Raw genomic sequence first — 15096 nt, forward strand, 5'->3', positions numbered from 1 at the left:
TTCTCAGCTCTGGTGTTGTAGCCCTGAAGCATCCATAAATACGTAAATAAATGGGCATGGCTATGTGCCAATAAAGCTTTATTGACAAAAACAGGAAGCGAGATGGATATGGCTGACCTCCCCTTTGGCCCCCTTTTTTCTTCAAGTAACAGGTTTCTCATACTAATTGTATCATCCTGGTGATGGTGGGGGCGGGGGAGGGCGGTTGGCAGGAGGACTAATGTATTTTGGCCTCTATTTTGTGCCATGCTCAGTGCTAAGGCTTTGGCCAGTTAGAACACCCTTCTTAGGAGATCAGCAACACCTGGTTTCATCACTTTTTAGTCAATGGGGGATAAACTGAGGCTCAGAGATGCTAACTTCCCAAATCCCCTGAGCACTGGAGCTGGGATTCAACCCCCTGCAAGCCTCCACCTTTCCTCCCGAACCACAGCTGTTCAGAAAAGCTTGCGCCATGTGTGTTCCCACAGACATGAGAGAGGCCGCTCAGAAGGTGGGAGGTAGGGTGAAGCCAGCCTTGGATTTAATTCTTTCCTCCATGGATATTTGAGAGCCTGCTGTAGCCACAGAAAGGAACCCTCAAGGTGACCAGTATCACCACGTCCTGCTCCCCAGACCCACCAGTCACCGCCATCAGCCTCAGCACTGTCTTTCTGACTTGATCTAGGGTGGCCCCACACCTTCTAACAGCAGGGACAGGGAACGAGGGACTTTGCCAGCAACCAATCGCGCATGAGTGAATGAGCTCCAAGACCCAGTGGGAGCAGAGTTCCCAGTCTAGAACCTCAGCCGTGTTTCTCGCTACAAATCGGATGTGGTCCTGCCTCTCACTCATAGGTCTCTCCTAGGGAAAGGCAAGAGATGGAGCACAGGATGGAATCCAGGAAGGACTCCTGGTTCTAGAACAAAGCCCGAACCATAGTCAGCACCTCACAGGAAATGGTACAAGGCTTCCCCCCACACGCTGTCTGAAGATGCCCGACTTTTATGGGCCGAACAGCCATGAGGTGGGTGGGGGCATTTCATAAGCTCTGGGGGGGCTTTTGGGCCCGGAGCACATCTATAATGCGGTCTCTGTGTGCTTCTGGTGGACAGAACCCTTTCTCCATATCTGCCTGCTGGGTCACCGAGACCTGCAGCTTGAAGAGCATAAACCCAGGGCGGAGGATCCCAGAATACCGACCGGTGAAAGTGGAAGGAGCATCCCCACTGGCCACTGTAACTCTCTCAAGATACCCAAGAGCCTGTGGTTTCCTGGACACTGGTCCAGTGAGGCCACCTACCTGGGGAGACAGGCCGTTGCTGACGGGGTTCATGTGGTTGGAGGACGCCGCCGGGTTCATGAAGCTGTCCGAGTAGCTGGAGAAGCTGTGGCGGGCTCCGTAAGCAGAGCTGGTGTCGGCGGCTGCGGCGGCCGCGGCCAGCCCCCCCTGGTGCATGGTGGACGGTGGGAGAGGCTGGGGCCGGTGCACGGTGCTGCCCCCATCTGTGGAGAGACCCACGAGAGGGCCTGAGCAAGTGGTCCCAGCCCAGATGGTGGACGTCCCAGAGCAGGGAAAGAAGCATCTGCTTGGAAAACAAGCCAGGACCCTCCTCCTCCCAGTCTCCATCCAGCGGAAGGAGGGACGGACCACTTACTCTCACTACTCAGGATGGGACAAGCTGGCTTCTGGGCAGGGCACTAGGGACTAGCCAAGTCTTGACTGACAGCTAAACAACGTTCCACATAACCTCAAAGGAATTGTGAACCAGCCATGTGGCTTAGTGTTTGGCACACAGTAGGTGCTTGATAAATGTCATCTGGACTCAAAGTCAGACCTTGCTGGGGACTCTGTTAATCTACCCAGGCCTGTCCCAATGACATTTTGTGGGCACCAACCACTTGCCAGGTGCCTTTACAAGTACTGGCTAAGGGGATGAGGCAAGAATACGATTCCCACGTTATAGATGAAGAAACCGAGCCTTGGAAGGGTCGGGGCACTCGTGCAAGGTGACAAGGCTAGTGAGTGGTGGGGCCAGGGTTTGAGCTGCCATTTATGCTCCTGGCTGCAGGGTTGTTGTTCTGTTTGCCAGGGCTCCTCCATGCAGCCTTGCAGAGAATGGGATGGTCCTCAATTTTTCATCAAGAATCATAGGGAGGGTCTCCTGCCTCTCTCCTCGCCTTCCAGAACTCCAGCCTGCCAGCCCTTGAAGAGGGAGCCATGGGGACTTCATGAGTCAGATGTCAAGTAGTGGGATTGCTAATGTGTGCTGGGTGGGGGAGAGTGTGGGAGGAGGGCAGAATGGAGGGAAGGTCCAGGGAGGGAGGCTTGCCTTGAATGTCACTTCGGCATTTTAATAATACTGCGGGAGATGCACATGACTTTACAGTTTGAGAAGCTCTGTTCTAAAGGTGTGTGGGGAGGCTACGTTGTGCATCCTCACCTGGATGCTCTGTGGTCTGTTGGCAGAACCAAGAAGTTCAATGGCAAAACCTTTTTTTTGTCTTAATCATCTATCCATATGCAAATAGACAAATGGTCACTTAAAAAAATAGCTCTGGGGCACCTGGGTGGCTCAGTTGGCTGAGAGTCTGACTTGGGCTCAGGTCATGATTTCAGGGTCCTGGGATCGAGCCCTGCATCGAGCCCTGCTTTGAGCCCCGCATAGGGCTCTGCGTTCATCGGGGAGTCTGCTTCCTCCCCTGACCCTCCCCTTGCTCTTGCTCTTTCTCTCTCTCACATAAATAAATAAAATCTTTAAAAAATAGCCCTTATGATTCCTTCTTGGTTAAGGAAGGGAGGAATGTGGGGGGGGGTGAAAGGGTGTGGTTGAGGTACCCGGATAAGCTTGCGCACTCACCTTGGGAGATGGTGGTGGTGGGGTAGGTGGAGTCCGGCAGCTGGTAGGGGGGCAGTGTGGGCATGCCGGTGGGCGGGAAGCCCCCTGGCAGAAGGTGGTTGAACGCTGCAAGCTGGTTGGCTCCTGCCTGCTTACGCCAACGGGCGCGGCGGTTACTGAACCAGACCTGGGGGTGGAGAGTGGAGAGTGGAGAGCCCTCAGCCCGGCTCCAGGTGGAGAGCGGTGACACAGCTAGAACCGGTCCCCGAGCCATCACCCTCTGTCCAGCCAGGATCCTCCTCCGTGGGAAGAGATCTGCACCTTCCTGCAGCACGGGGCAGCGAGCAGAGCACTTCTGTGGGCGTGATCCCATCCTGCCCTCACCACCACCCAGTGAGGGGATTATCACTGTTATCCCCATTTTACAGATGAGCAAACGGAGATGCAGAGACAGTGGGTGACTTGCTCACGTGACAGGGTGAGCTGGAGGCACAGACAGGTCTGGGTGACTCTGGGTGCAGTGTTCTTTCCATTACAGCTGCTCCCGCCCCGATGGATGGACATGTGGGTGACCATCCTTGTTCTAACACACGGTCCCCCCCAGGAAGCCCCATGTCGGGAACCTGCCTGAATGAGACCCACCTGCCAGAGGCAGATGTGAGAACCAGTCCTTTGTTCGGAGCCAGAGGCTTGGCTTTGCTAAACTTTGCTTACCCAGCATGGGCCCCCTTGATCAGGAGAACCCATCTCACACACACATGCGTGTTTATTAAGCATCCATGGAAAAATAACAACGCATTTGAGTCTTCCTCTGATGCAAGCCCTGTGCTAGTGCTTCACGTCTGTCCATATGGAGACCCATGAGACATGTCCTCCTGTTCTCATTTCACAGAAGGGGAAACTGAGGCTCACACAGGTCAAACAATTTGCCCAAGGCCACCCAGCTAGCTGTAACGAAGCTGAGGTTCAAACTTAAATCAGTCTGACTTTCTAGAACTCACCTGTCTGGATTTGCAATGAGTTCTGGGCCCGAAAAGGAGAATGAGTGTGGGACACAGGGGCTACTTCAGGGGGGCTCCTTTTCCAGCTCCGGGCTTTGCACATGCAGTTCCCCCTAACCCAGACCCTCTTCCCGCAGCCGACTCCTCGACCAGCAGGCTCAGCTGCAATGCCTCCTCCTCTCTGATTCCCTCATCACTGGATCTAAGGCAAGTTCAGGCAGGTCCTGCCTCCTCACCAGAGGCCTCCAGCTTCCTCGTGAGCTCCCCCGCCCCCTGCCCATGCGGTGGGATGGGTGACCGCTCCTGGCACAGGATCACTTAAGACCCCCCCAACCTGTAGACCAAGTCTGCAGACATGGGGGAGGGCAGTCTCAGCTGGATGGAGGGAAGGGGGGGTGTTTATGTGTCCCTGGTGTCTTCTTTTGTTTTCTGGATCCTTCTGGAGGAGAGAAGCTATGTTTAGCTTTCCGAGCCAGATGAACAGAATAGCTGCCCCTGACGTGTTTAGGACGTACGGAGAAAGGGGATGAGGCAGTCAGATCAGGAGTGAAAATGGGCTCTGAATCAAAATTAAGGTCCCAGCTTCTCTCCACTCCCCAGGGCACTGAGGGTCTCCCCAAGGGCGTCCTGGTGGGATGGATGCCACCCGTCGGACCGAGGGGCTTCTGAACTGGCGAGGAGCGGGCAGTGTCTCCTCTATCCCTGCCTCTGGGAGAGGGTGGGGGGCTCATGTTTGTTTCCATTCCGTGTTTCCCGAAGGGTGGGCCTCCTAGCACCCCACGCTGGAGGGACATCCCAGTGGGCAGCGACACAGACCTTAAAGAGCCCGGAACCGCTTTACTTGTCCTCCAGGCCTTCTGGGCGTGTGGAAGACAAGGTCTGGGCTTGGTGCTGATGAGGCCTTAGTCCCTTTTTAACACACAGAGGGGAGCCCCTGCATGTGCTGTTCTCCTGCTGGACCTCCATCATGTTGTTTGGTCTTCCCTGGTGTGTGTTTTCAAAGCCCTTCCTTACGTGACAGTGATGGACGCTTTCATTTTAAAATATATTGATTTTATTTTAGAAGTGAATAACAATATGGATAATCTGCATACGTGGCAGCAATCTCGAAGCTGGTTAGAGAATGACTTAGGTGTGGGACCCGCTGCTCCCGTGTGGCACGCTGTCGCTGTCCCTTAGCTGGGAGTCACCCTTTCCTCGAATAAAGAACACTAAAGAAAGTTGGAAACGTTCTTCCCCATCCATCCTTCTCCGTCTTTTCCTTCTCGGACTTCCCTCCTTCTCATCTCAAACCTTTGCTGGGACTCTGCTCCGTGCCAAGCAAGATGCTAAGGATAAAGAGCTGAACGGGACAGTCCTAGCCTTCCTTCAAGCTGCCCTCCACCTGGGCACATGACAGACAAGGCAAAGAATGCCTGTTTCCCAGGGCGGTAAGCTCAGGGGACATACACGTGCTGGGAGGAGGTCTGAGGACAGGCTTCCACCTTTACCTCTCAGAATCTGGGAGGACTTCCCAGAGGAGATGACATGCCCTTTGCTATCAATTCTCTCACCTCTTCTTCCTCTATTGTTCTGTTTTCCCAGGGATGTCTCCATCCTAACAGGTACCTCCCTCCTCACAAAGTGTAATGGGATGATTAAGAGCAGGGACTCTGGAGCCCGACAGCCTGGGCTTGGAATCCTGCCTCTAACTCCTACTAAGATGGGCAAATTCCCTTATCCCTCTGTGTCTTTGTTTCTTTGTGCCTAATATTGGCACCCCCCTCCGGTGGTTCTGAACCTTGAATGAGTTCGCACGGGAAAAGTGCTTAGAACAACATCTGCAACTATCATCCTGCTGGAAAGCCTCTGATGGCTCAGCTGAAAGAGCAAGCTGCCCATTCACAGGTGGGGAATGGAGGCTCCAGCAGGGACAGGGGTACCCCGAGCACCCACCCAGAAGCCCTGATCGAGGCTACATTCTTCGAGAGCAGAGGCTGAGTTTTAGTATCCATTTTTGATCCTTCCCTCAACACCTTGCACTGGGGGCAGGACGCTGCAGGAAGCAGCTGTTTACTGAGCTGAATAGTCCATCTGGCCCCTCTCTCAATGGAGCACAGAAGAAAAGAACGGGACAGGCAGACTTGGGTTCAAGTCCCAGCACTGCTGCTTAGTAACTGTGTCTTCAGGAAATTTGTGCCCTTAGCTAAAGCTCAGGTTTCTCACCTGGAAAGGGAGAGACTAACCATACCTACCTCCTAGGATTACGGGGAGGGTGATAAAGATAATGTACGTAGAACACAGCACATCATGCCTGGCACATGAGAAGTGCACCATAAACATCATCTACCGTTACGGGAAGATTCAGATCCGCTTACCTCCAAGGAAGATGCACAGTTGGTCCCTAGCTATTTAAAAATGAAGATTCTTCCAGAGGAAGTTATTGGTCCCCAGGCATGTGTCCTCCTGCCTGACCCCCTTTCCCACACTTCCTGGTGGCTTGCTGCCAGCTGAGACGGGGGTGTCTCCCCCAGACATCAGGGATGCCAGGTAACACCTGGAGGCTTCAAAAGCCGGGCTGGAGCAGAGCCCGAGGGAGGGAACGCACTTGAGTTACTAGAACCCCGCCTGACACGTGTTCCTGTTTCCTCGTTTCCTGGGATATCAGCTCCATGACAGCAGAGATTTCTGTCTGCTGAGTCCCCAGGGCCCAGAACAGCGTCCCGCACAGAGTAGGTGCTCAATAAGTGAGTGCCGGATGAATGCACCAGGAGGTTCCAGGGTGGCCAGAATTGGAACCACCAAGAACAGGTGCAGTTTAATAAGAATGTACCCCCCTTATGGCGCTACCTAACCTTGAGTGTGTGTTTTTTTTTCACATGTAAGCATGGAACCCTTAGAACAAGGAGGGGGTTGCTGTTACTGCCATCTCTGCTTTGCAAATGTGGAAACTAAGGCCGGAGGTGTACGTGCTGGAGCTGGACCTCACACCTCGGCATTTGGCTCTGAGCCCGCTCCCATCATCTCCCTGGGGCCACTGAGATGACATGTCTCAGGACTGCAAAATCCCAGAACCACAGACTCTTAGAAACAGAGACCCGAGACCCCAGCACCATAGAATTGGAGCAGTGCTCAGGAGGCTTTGAGCTCCCTACTCTACTATCCACAGCAGGAGTGCTTTCACCAGGGCTTCTGATCGACTGGACTTTGTAGTTTGGCTTGAATGCTTCCAGTAATGGGGATCTCATCACCTCACAATGCAGCTCTGATTGTCAATAAGTAAGGATCCTAGAACTTTAAGAGGCTTAGTGATCACTTAGTTCCTTTCCTTTATATATAGATGGGAGACTAAGTCTCAGGAAGGGAAACTGATCTGTTGAAGGTGATCCAGCTGATCAGAGCCAGAGACCAATGGAAACCCAGGCCTGTGGCTCCCAGTCCCCACCCTCTGGGGCCTCTTAGCTCTATCTTCCAAATCTCTTCTCCAGGTCAAATGTTCTATCATTCTTGTCTTGATTTTTGGGGGGTCAGCTTTTGTTCATTCTTTTCGAACTCAACATATACGGACCCCTCCCCTGCTAAGTTCTCAGGCTAGAGTTGGGGAGACTCACTGCCCTGGGGGAGCCCAAAGGATGACAGAGGAGTCAGCATGTGCAAGAGGTCTGCCTGGGCCCCCTCACTACGGGTTTGCCTAGGCTCTGGCTGCTCCCCCTGTTCCCAGCCCCCCTCCCTCCTTGGACCTTGAGTGACACCTGTTTCTGGGTCCCCTGGGCCAATAAAAGCATTGCCCTGACAGCCAGGAAATTTTACAAGGAGCGGTCAGGCTTCAAGGTGGTGGGAAGCAGCCGTGGCCGCCAGACGTGGGAATGAGAAAGCACCCAGGAATGTGCCCAGGAGAACAGCTGCAGGAGGATCAGAGCAGGGGGAGGGAGGCCTGGAGGCGAGGGCAGGCTCGGGTATCAGCCTGGAGAGGAGGGGAGGGGATGAGATGAGCTGCTTGCTGCCGCCTGCCCCTTCCCCTGGGGGTCTCCCTCCAAGGCAGCCATGGACCCCCTACTCCAGGAGTGGGGGTGGGGAGGGTGGAGGGAGGTACGCTGGCTCCTGGAGCGCTTACATGCCAGCTTGCTTCTAGAACTTTCCCTATTGCTGTCACATCCCAGGCTCTGAGTCAACTTATTCCTGAGTTCCGGGCCCAGCTCAGCCCCAGCTGAGCTCTGTGCCCCTGGGCATGTCGCTTCTCTGAGCCTGTTTCTGCCCCTGCGGCCTGCCCGGAGGTGACCTGCCTGACAAGGGGTCTGAGGTTCCACCAGGTCATGTGTGAGAAGGCCCGAGCGTTCCGGCGGGAACAAAGTGGGTGTCCAGCAAAGGCTGGTTCCCCTCAGCTGGGAGTTCCCAGTGAGCAGTTTGGGGGGGAGGCCCTCCTACCGACCCACCTCCCTCGCTTGCGGAGAAGACAGGCCTGGAAGGGGTTCCCACAGGAGATGCGCAGCACGACCCTCTGCCTTCCTTCTCCACCTGGGGAGAGAGGGCTGTTCCCTCCACCGCTGCTGGCCAGGGGGGCAGGTGAGGGGCCGGCCAAGCCCAGGCTCTGCTCCTTCTCCACACTCCCTGCCCCCAGCCCCCCACTGATGAAGAACCGCACACTCGAGGGCGTGGAGGGAGTGTTCGAGGTCTGCCCACCCTCCCTCTGATGCTTCTAACCCACCAGGAACACGCCTGCACCCTGTGCTTGCATGCTGCCTGTAACGGGAAACTCTTTACCTGTCTTAAGAAGCTAGGCCTTTCAGGAATTTTCCTCCTCATCACTTCCTCCCCTCATCAGAGATTTGGAGCCGTTTTATGCATCCCGAGCCCTCTCTCCTGGCTCATCCCTGGAGGGATGAGCACAATCCAGGAGGCCTCACTGCACATCCTGGCTGCCCCGGGGCTGTCCACCCCTTGCTCAGTCAGTCAAGCACCACTTGCTGCCCACTTACTCTGCATCAAGTGCCAGTGGCATTCCTGGTCTACACAGTCCCTGGACCACCCGCTGCAGACCCCTCTGGGGGCCCACTAAACCCTGGGACGCTGGCCACCTCCATCTTCTCCATTCCTGCCTCTTCAATATGCCCGCAGGGCAAACACCCAAGGCGCCGCCTCACCTGGACCCGCGCCTCAGTCAGCTTGGTCCTCTGCGCCAGCTCCTCGCGGGTGTAGATGTCCGGGTAGTGAGTCCTCTCAAAGGCCTTCTCCAACTCCTCTAGTTGCTCAGCCGTGAATGTGGTCCGACTACGGCGCTGCTTGCGCTTCAGAGGGAGGTCGGGTTCTGACTCCACGTCCGAGCCCTCGTCCAGCCGGTTCCCTACAGCCGGGCGAGAGGGAAGGAGAGGGTGGGGGCCCAGGGAGACGGTGGGCTGCTTTGGGCCCACCTTCCCACCCACTGCTGCATTGACATACAGACCCCTCCTGAGCACAAGGAGCATGTTTCCCACAGCACTGCTCACCAGAGCGGAGGGTGTGAGGCGACCTCCATGCCCAGCCTTAGGGGGTTGGTTCAATACTTTAGGGCATGACTGGTTTTGTTTTTCAATCCCTTATTTTTGGGCATTTAGGTTAGGTCCACTGACACGGAATGATGTCCCTGACATAGGACTCAGAGTAGTTTCATGATGAAATACATTTGCTAAAATTTTCTAGAACTCTATTCTCCAAAATGAGAGAGTTTTGCCATGCAGGAACTGTATCTCCATACACCTAACTGTAAGAAAAAGGCGAGGTATAAACCAGTGTGCAAAGATCGATCCCACTTTTGGAAAAAGCATGCATGACACATTATGGAACACTATACTCAAAAGATTAACAACCATTAGCCTTCAGGGTGACAGAGCTATTGTTTTTTTTTTCTTTACACTTGTTTATAGTTAGTATTTTTTAAATGACCATTTAAACAGCAATGCTATTGAATTTGGGGAAAATATTGCAAAAACTAAAGAAAGGAGGAAGGCCAGAAGAAAGGGAGGGAGGGAGACAGAGAGCACACGTGTGTGCTTAGGGCTGGCAGCCAGGAAGCTGAGACTCCAGACTTTGCTCCACCCCTAAATGCCCAGAACTGTGACCCTAGGAAGGCTACCTTCCTTCCTTGAGCCTCAGTTTCCCTGCTTGTAACATGAAGGGTTTGGACTTGTGACTTCTGCACACAGGCCCTTCCTAGGATGTTTCAGGATCTCTGAGTAACCTTTGAGGCTGGAAGAGGAGACCTTACCTGATGACCTTGGCTGTGGCCATGGCCCCTACCTGATAGTCCCCACTAATCCCCACCCTGGAGTCTAGGAGTGGATGAAGGCCATTGCTTCCTGTGCAAAGAGAGCCCAGGAGTCTGGAGCCAGCTTACTTCTCAGCCCTGGATGGAGTTATCAGGCTAAGTCCAGGCCAGGGAGGTTGCAGGAAGGGCTTGATCAAGCTCCTTGGCATCAGAACTGAAGACGCCCTGGGGACTGAACTGGCTTCTCAACCCCACTGATCCTGTGCCTCTTTCCCATCTTGGTCCAGCAGAGGGAACGCTAGCAAGGAATGGCCAAGTCAGGGCTCTGGAGCTGCACCCTCTGCGGCCCCTGGGGGGCTGTGGGGAGCACGGAGGAGAGCCAGGAGAAGAGGAGACCAAGGAAGGGAGAAGGAAAGATGAAGCAGGCTGTCAGAGATTATCTTCCTCCCATTCTTGCCTCCTCTCTCTTTCCTCTTTGCCTTCAATTTCTCTCCCCTTCCCCTCCCATCTCCATCTTCGGAATTCCTGGGAGCACTTCTGTGTTCTGTCATTCATTTGTTCACCAGAGCATCAGTAGAGCACCTCCTAGGTGCTGCCCCTCCCCCCCCCTCCTTGGGCTGGGTACACTGTGCTCACAGCGTTCAGTCTGAGTCAAGGTGGAAGAGCCTCAGTGATCATGTGATCACACTACAGATGGGAGAAACTGAGTCACAAAGTCTCTCAGGAAGTGTCCACACCGGCACCCCATCCCCACCCCGTTCTTGTTCAACTGTTTTAAATGTCTGCTATACAAATAAGTCTAGGCCTCTTCCACAAGGGACAACCTCCTCCTGCCTCCCCCAAACACCTAATACAGCCTTTTAGATGTTAGGTGATGGGACAGGCATTCCAGGTCATGGGAAGAGCATGTGCCAAGGCCTGGCATGGCAAAGGGCACGATGTGCAACATTGTCATGGGGCTGGATCCACAGCTCGGACGTCATGCCGTCTTGAGTAATGCCCCTCTGTCCCAGGTCCCCTTCCCTCCACCCTGCTATCTTGGCCACTGGGCGGTCATCCCTGCTTTGTCTTGGCCACTGCCAGGCTGTTCCTGATTATGACGCCACATGACAAGGGAGCCCTCCCTTCATCACTGCCTACACCATCCCTAAAGGCAGAGACCTGGGGTCCCATCCAACCCCTCATCTCCCCTTTCCCGGCTGCCTGGCTTCCCATCATTGAGAGGAGACCACGCTGACACAGCTGGCCTCCTGGGGCACCTTCCCCAACACATCTGGGGCTCAGAGCCAAAGACAACTAGTCCCAAGGATTCGATCCTGAAACTCACTGCATAACCCAGAGGGGCACAGGGAGGGGGTCACGTGGGCAGACTGGACATGGAGCACGTTCACTGAACAGAGGATTTGGGGTGGGCCATGAGGGAGCAGCCTCCTGGCCAGCAGCAGCTCCTGGCCCCTGCCCCCACACAGCCGTGAGATGGAAAGCTCCCAAAGAGGGGAGGGACAGGGCTGGTGCAGGTGTGGGGAGAGCCCCCAAGACAGAGGGATATGGGGAGTCCAATACGGAGCAAGGATACAACAGCCCCACCTCCCAACCTTATGGGGGAGAAACAGCCTCCGTCTTAGGAAGCTCCCAATCCGATGGAGGAGGTATCACCCCTACTCTGGGCATTTCCCAGTGCGATGGAGGAAACACGGCTTCCATATGAACTGGGGCCAGGACAGGCATAGAACACAAGACAGCTGCAGGACTTCAGAGAGCCTCAGAGTGCCCTGAGAATAGAATGGGTGAGGGACGGGAAGGTGACGGGAGCTGTATGGTTTGTCGAAGCTTAAGAGTGGACAGGAATGAGGTCTGCTCAGGGCCAAGTCCAGCCCAGGTTAGGCTGATGGAAGTGGATAGAAAATCCCCGGGGTGCATCCTTTCCAGCTTCTACCTCAGCCTCTGCCCCTCCTTCCAAGCCTGTCGGTGCTCACAGCCGTTGACTCTGGAAGCTTCAGTGATGCCAGTGAGACCCCACCATGTGTGCGGACGAACCGTCACTCCACCAGCTTCTCTGGCCAGCTCTTGGCATCCTTAAGTGACCGAACCAGACTGTCTCACACCTCCCTGCCTTTAACCGTGAGCTTCCTCTGCTTGGAATGCCTCACCCCCTTCCACTGGGCTCCCTCCTGCTCATCCCAGTTCGTGGGGGGCCTCCCCCAGCAAGGCTTCCTGAGCGCCTCCACGCCGGTCTCTGTGCCCCTTCATGGGCTCTCAAAGCTCATCAGGGGACCCCGAACTACCTGTTTCTGGGTCTCTCGGTCCCATCAGACTGGGAGATCCCCGAATGGAGCAGAGACTGTGCCTGGCACCCAGCAGGCACTCAGTAAAGGCTTCCGAGATGAATAGGGCTTGGCGGAACAATTACAAAGTGCCTTTTGAACTCGGACACACAGCAATAGTCATCACCCAATGCATGTGCACCTCACCCTACAGTTTACAAGCTCTGTCCCTGTTCCACCACAGTCTCTCCCAAAAACCCTGGAGGACAGAGCAGACGTATTAGCCCCATTTTACAGATGATTAGTGGGGTCCTGGGGCAGCGAGGCTGGGAAGAAAACCCAGGACTCAGGACTCACAGCCCAGCGAGAGTCACCTTCCCCACAGAGTTTTGCCAGGTGATGGAGAATTCCGTTTCTGGGGGGGGGGGGGGGGCCGGGGGGGGGGGGCGGGGGGGGGGGGGGGGCCCAGGTGGCTTGTTCTCCATCCCCGCCCCCAAACTTTCCCTGCTCTCCCTCTGGCCAGAGGAAGACTCTTGAAATGAAGTGTCTCAAAAGGCAGGATCCCTGGCCTCCTAGATCTGAGGAAGCCAGCCGTGGCCTTGAGGTTTGGGGTCCTTCTCTCAGTGCACCCCTGCACCCCCACCCAGCGACGCCCTCCCCGCCCCCTGCCGCTCCTGCGCTCCCCCTCCCTGCTGCCTCCTAACCAGGTCTTTATTACAGTTTAACATAGGCCCGGCTCGAGCTGCGGCAGAGAAACGAATCACATAATAGTTGATATGCGTTTTAATCAAGTAATTCGGGCAGAGCCGAGAGCTGGCGAGTGTGGGCCTGGCGTCCCTGAATACCAAACAGGCCTGGGCGCAGGTCTCGGAAAATGGAAAAGTCATTTACAGCTCAGCTGGGGGCCCGGCGAGCTGGGGCCAGGGCGGGAGCCCCTCCTGGCCCCTCCGCAGAATTGCTCAGCTGTAACCCTGCGGGAGCCCGGCCCCATACAAGCGCTGGGACCCGGGATCCTGGGCTCGGGCGGACAGAGAGGCAGGGCTCGGACCCCACGTGAAAGCTCCCTGGAAGCCAGCCCCTTCTGTCCACCACCTCTGCCCACACTTCTCTTGGGTGCCCATCTCAGCACTGCCACCCCAGTGTCCAGATCGAAGGCCTGGCGCTCAGCCCTAATACCCTCTTCCTCTCTCTTCGTGCCTCCCATGCAGCCAGCCCAGCACCAAAGCCGGGGGACTCCGAATCCCCGTCGGCTCTGAACACCCCCACCCACAGCTGCTGCACCCCCGGCCCTGCCTCAGTATGCCCTCTCCTTTCTCCCTGGACTCCAGCAACCCTCTCCTGCTCCGGCAACCACAGGCCTTTGCATAGGCTGTGCCCTCTGCCTGGAGCACGCTCCTGGTGCCCTCCTCGGGCTGCAGTTAGCCGCTGTCCAGGCCAAAGTAGAGCGGGCATCCGGGAGCACAGGCTCCAGAGGCAGCCTGCCTGGATGTAAAACATGGATGATATTAGGGAGCCCCCTCTGCCCACCTTCCTTGCTTTGCCTTTTTCCACACATATCACAATCAGATGGGCTAACTCTTTTATTTTATTGCCCACCCCCACCATCGTCCTGGCCATCACTAGAGCTCCATGAAGGTGGGTGGTTTCGTCTTTTTTGTTCACTGGTATATCTCCAGTGTTCGGCAGAGAGTGGATGACCAAGTATCTGTTGAATGAATAAGTAAATAAAAGTGCCCGGGACAACGTGAGCTTCCTTTGATCCTCGATCTTTTTGATCAGCTTGGGATCACTCCTTCAGGAAGCCTTCCGAGGTTGCCACACCCCCCAATCTGGCTCAGAGGCGCCCACCTCTGTGCTCTCATTGTTGGGGCTCAGCAAAACTGTCCACACTTGGTTCACTTCAGTCCTGCTTTCTAGGAGGCCTCCTGGGGGTCGAGAGGCCGCGGCGAGGTGGGGGTTTCTGTCAGACTCTACGCCAGCACCTGAGTCAATGGGCCCAACTCCCAACTCTCCCAACAAAACTTTTCTTTCTCCAGAAAGTCCCTATCCATCCCCACCAGGCTGCCTTTTTTAAACTTGAAACTGCAGGTATATAATTTGCATGACAAAATGTGGAGCCCCTGTGGGGTGTTCTCAGATCCTGACTTCTCAGCTAAGAGCCTAGTACTGTTCTCAGGCACTAGAGGGCATTCTTTATACATTCCTGCCAGGAAGGGGGGGGGGGGCCTCTCTAGGAAGAAGGAAGTAGTACTGTTTGAAATGGTACTGTGTGGTTGCACAGCCAGAATTCAGAGCCACACTGTCTCACGATGGAACCAGAGCTGTCTCTGCACGGAATTGTGAACCAAGCACAAGTCACATGAGGGAGAGAAGAGAGGGTTTGTAGAGGACTGGAATTGTTTGGGTGCAGATATTCAAAACTAAGGTTTCCCTGCTAAAGCAAGAGGTTGAAACTAAAGAGGTCAAGAGGGTCCTTCCAACTTGGTCTCTTTAACCTGTTGGCATCATTCACAGCAAATGTGGAGTTCTGGAAGGGGGGACAGCAGCTGTGCATTAGGGGAGGGGAGAGGGCAGGACATGTTAAGCAGGGGACTTGGGGGCAGGAGAAGGAGGAGCTATAGGAGCTCACTATCCGCTTTAACACTCTTCCTGTGACCTTAAGACAATCTTGCAAATAATCACCAGTTTTTCTTTACTTCTTCTTTGGGCTATTTCAGCCATTTACTCACCGACCTCATGTGAGGACAGGAAGAGCCATGCTTGGTGTTGGGCGGACAGCAGAACTCGGTAT

General features: G+C 55.1%; 1 protein-coding gene across 2 annotated transcripts in view; it reads right to left on the bottom strand.

The window, feature by feature from the left end:
- Positions 1–15096, bottom strand: part of PAX7 (paired box 7) — a 93884-nt gene that overhangs the window by 34700 nt on the left and 44088 nt on the right. For both annotated transcript variants that reach the window (XM_032418239.1, XM_032418232.1), the window contains exons 5-7: positions 8942–9141; positions 2842–3007; positions 1284–1486 (exon numbers count right to left, since the gene is read on the bottom strand). In XM_032418239.1, coding sequence (XP_032274130.1) covers positions 1284–1486; positions 2842–3007; positions 8942–9141 — 569 coding nt within the window. The remainder of the gene's footprint in view (positions 1–1283; positions 1487–2841; positions 3008–8941; positions 9142–15096) is intronic.

This window comes from Phoca vitulina, unplaced genomic scaffold, assembly GCF_004348235.1.
Source record: "Phoca vitulina isolate PV1807 unplaced genomic scaffold, GSC_HSeal_1.0 scaffold2, whole genome shotgun sequence".
Classification (NCBI taxonomy): Eukaryota; Metazoa; Chordata; class Mammalia; order Carnivora; family Phocidae; genus Phoca; species Phoca vitulina.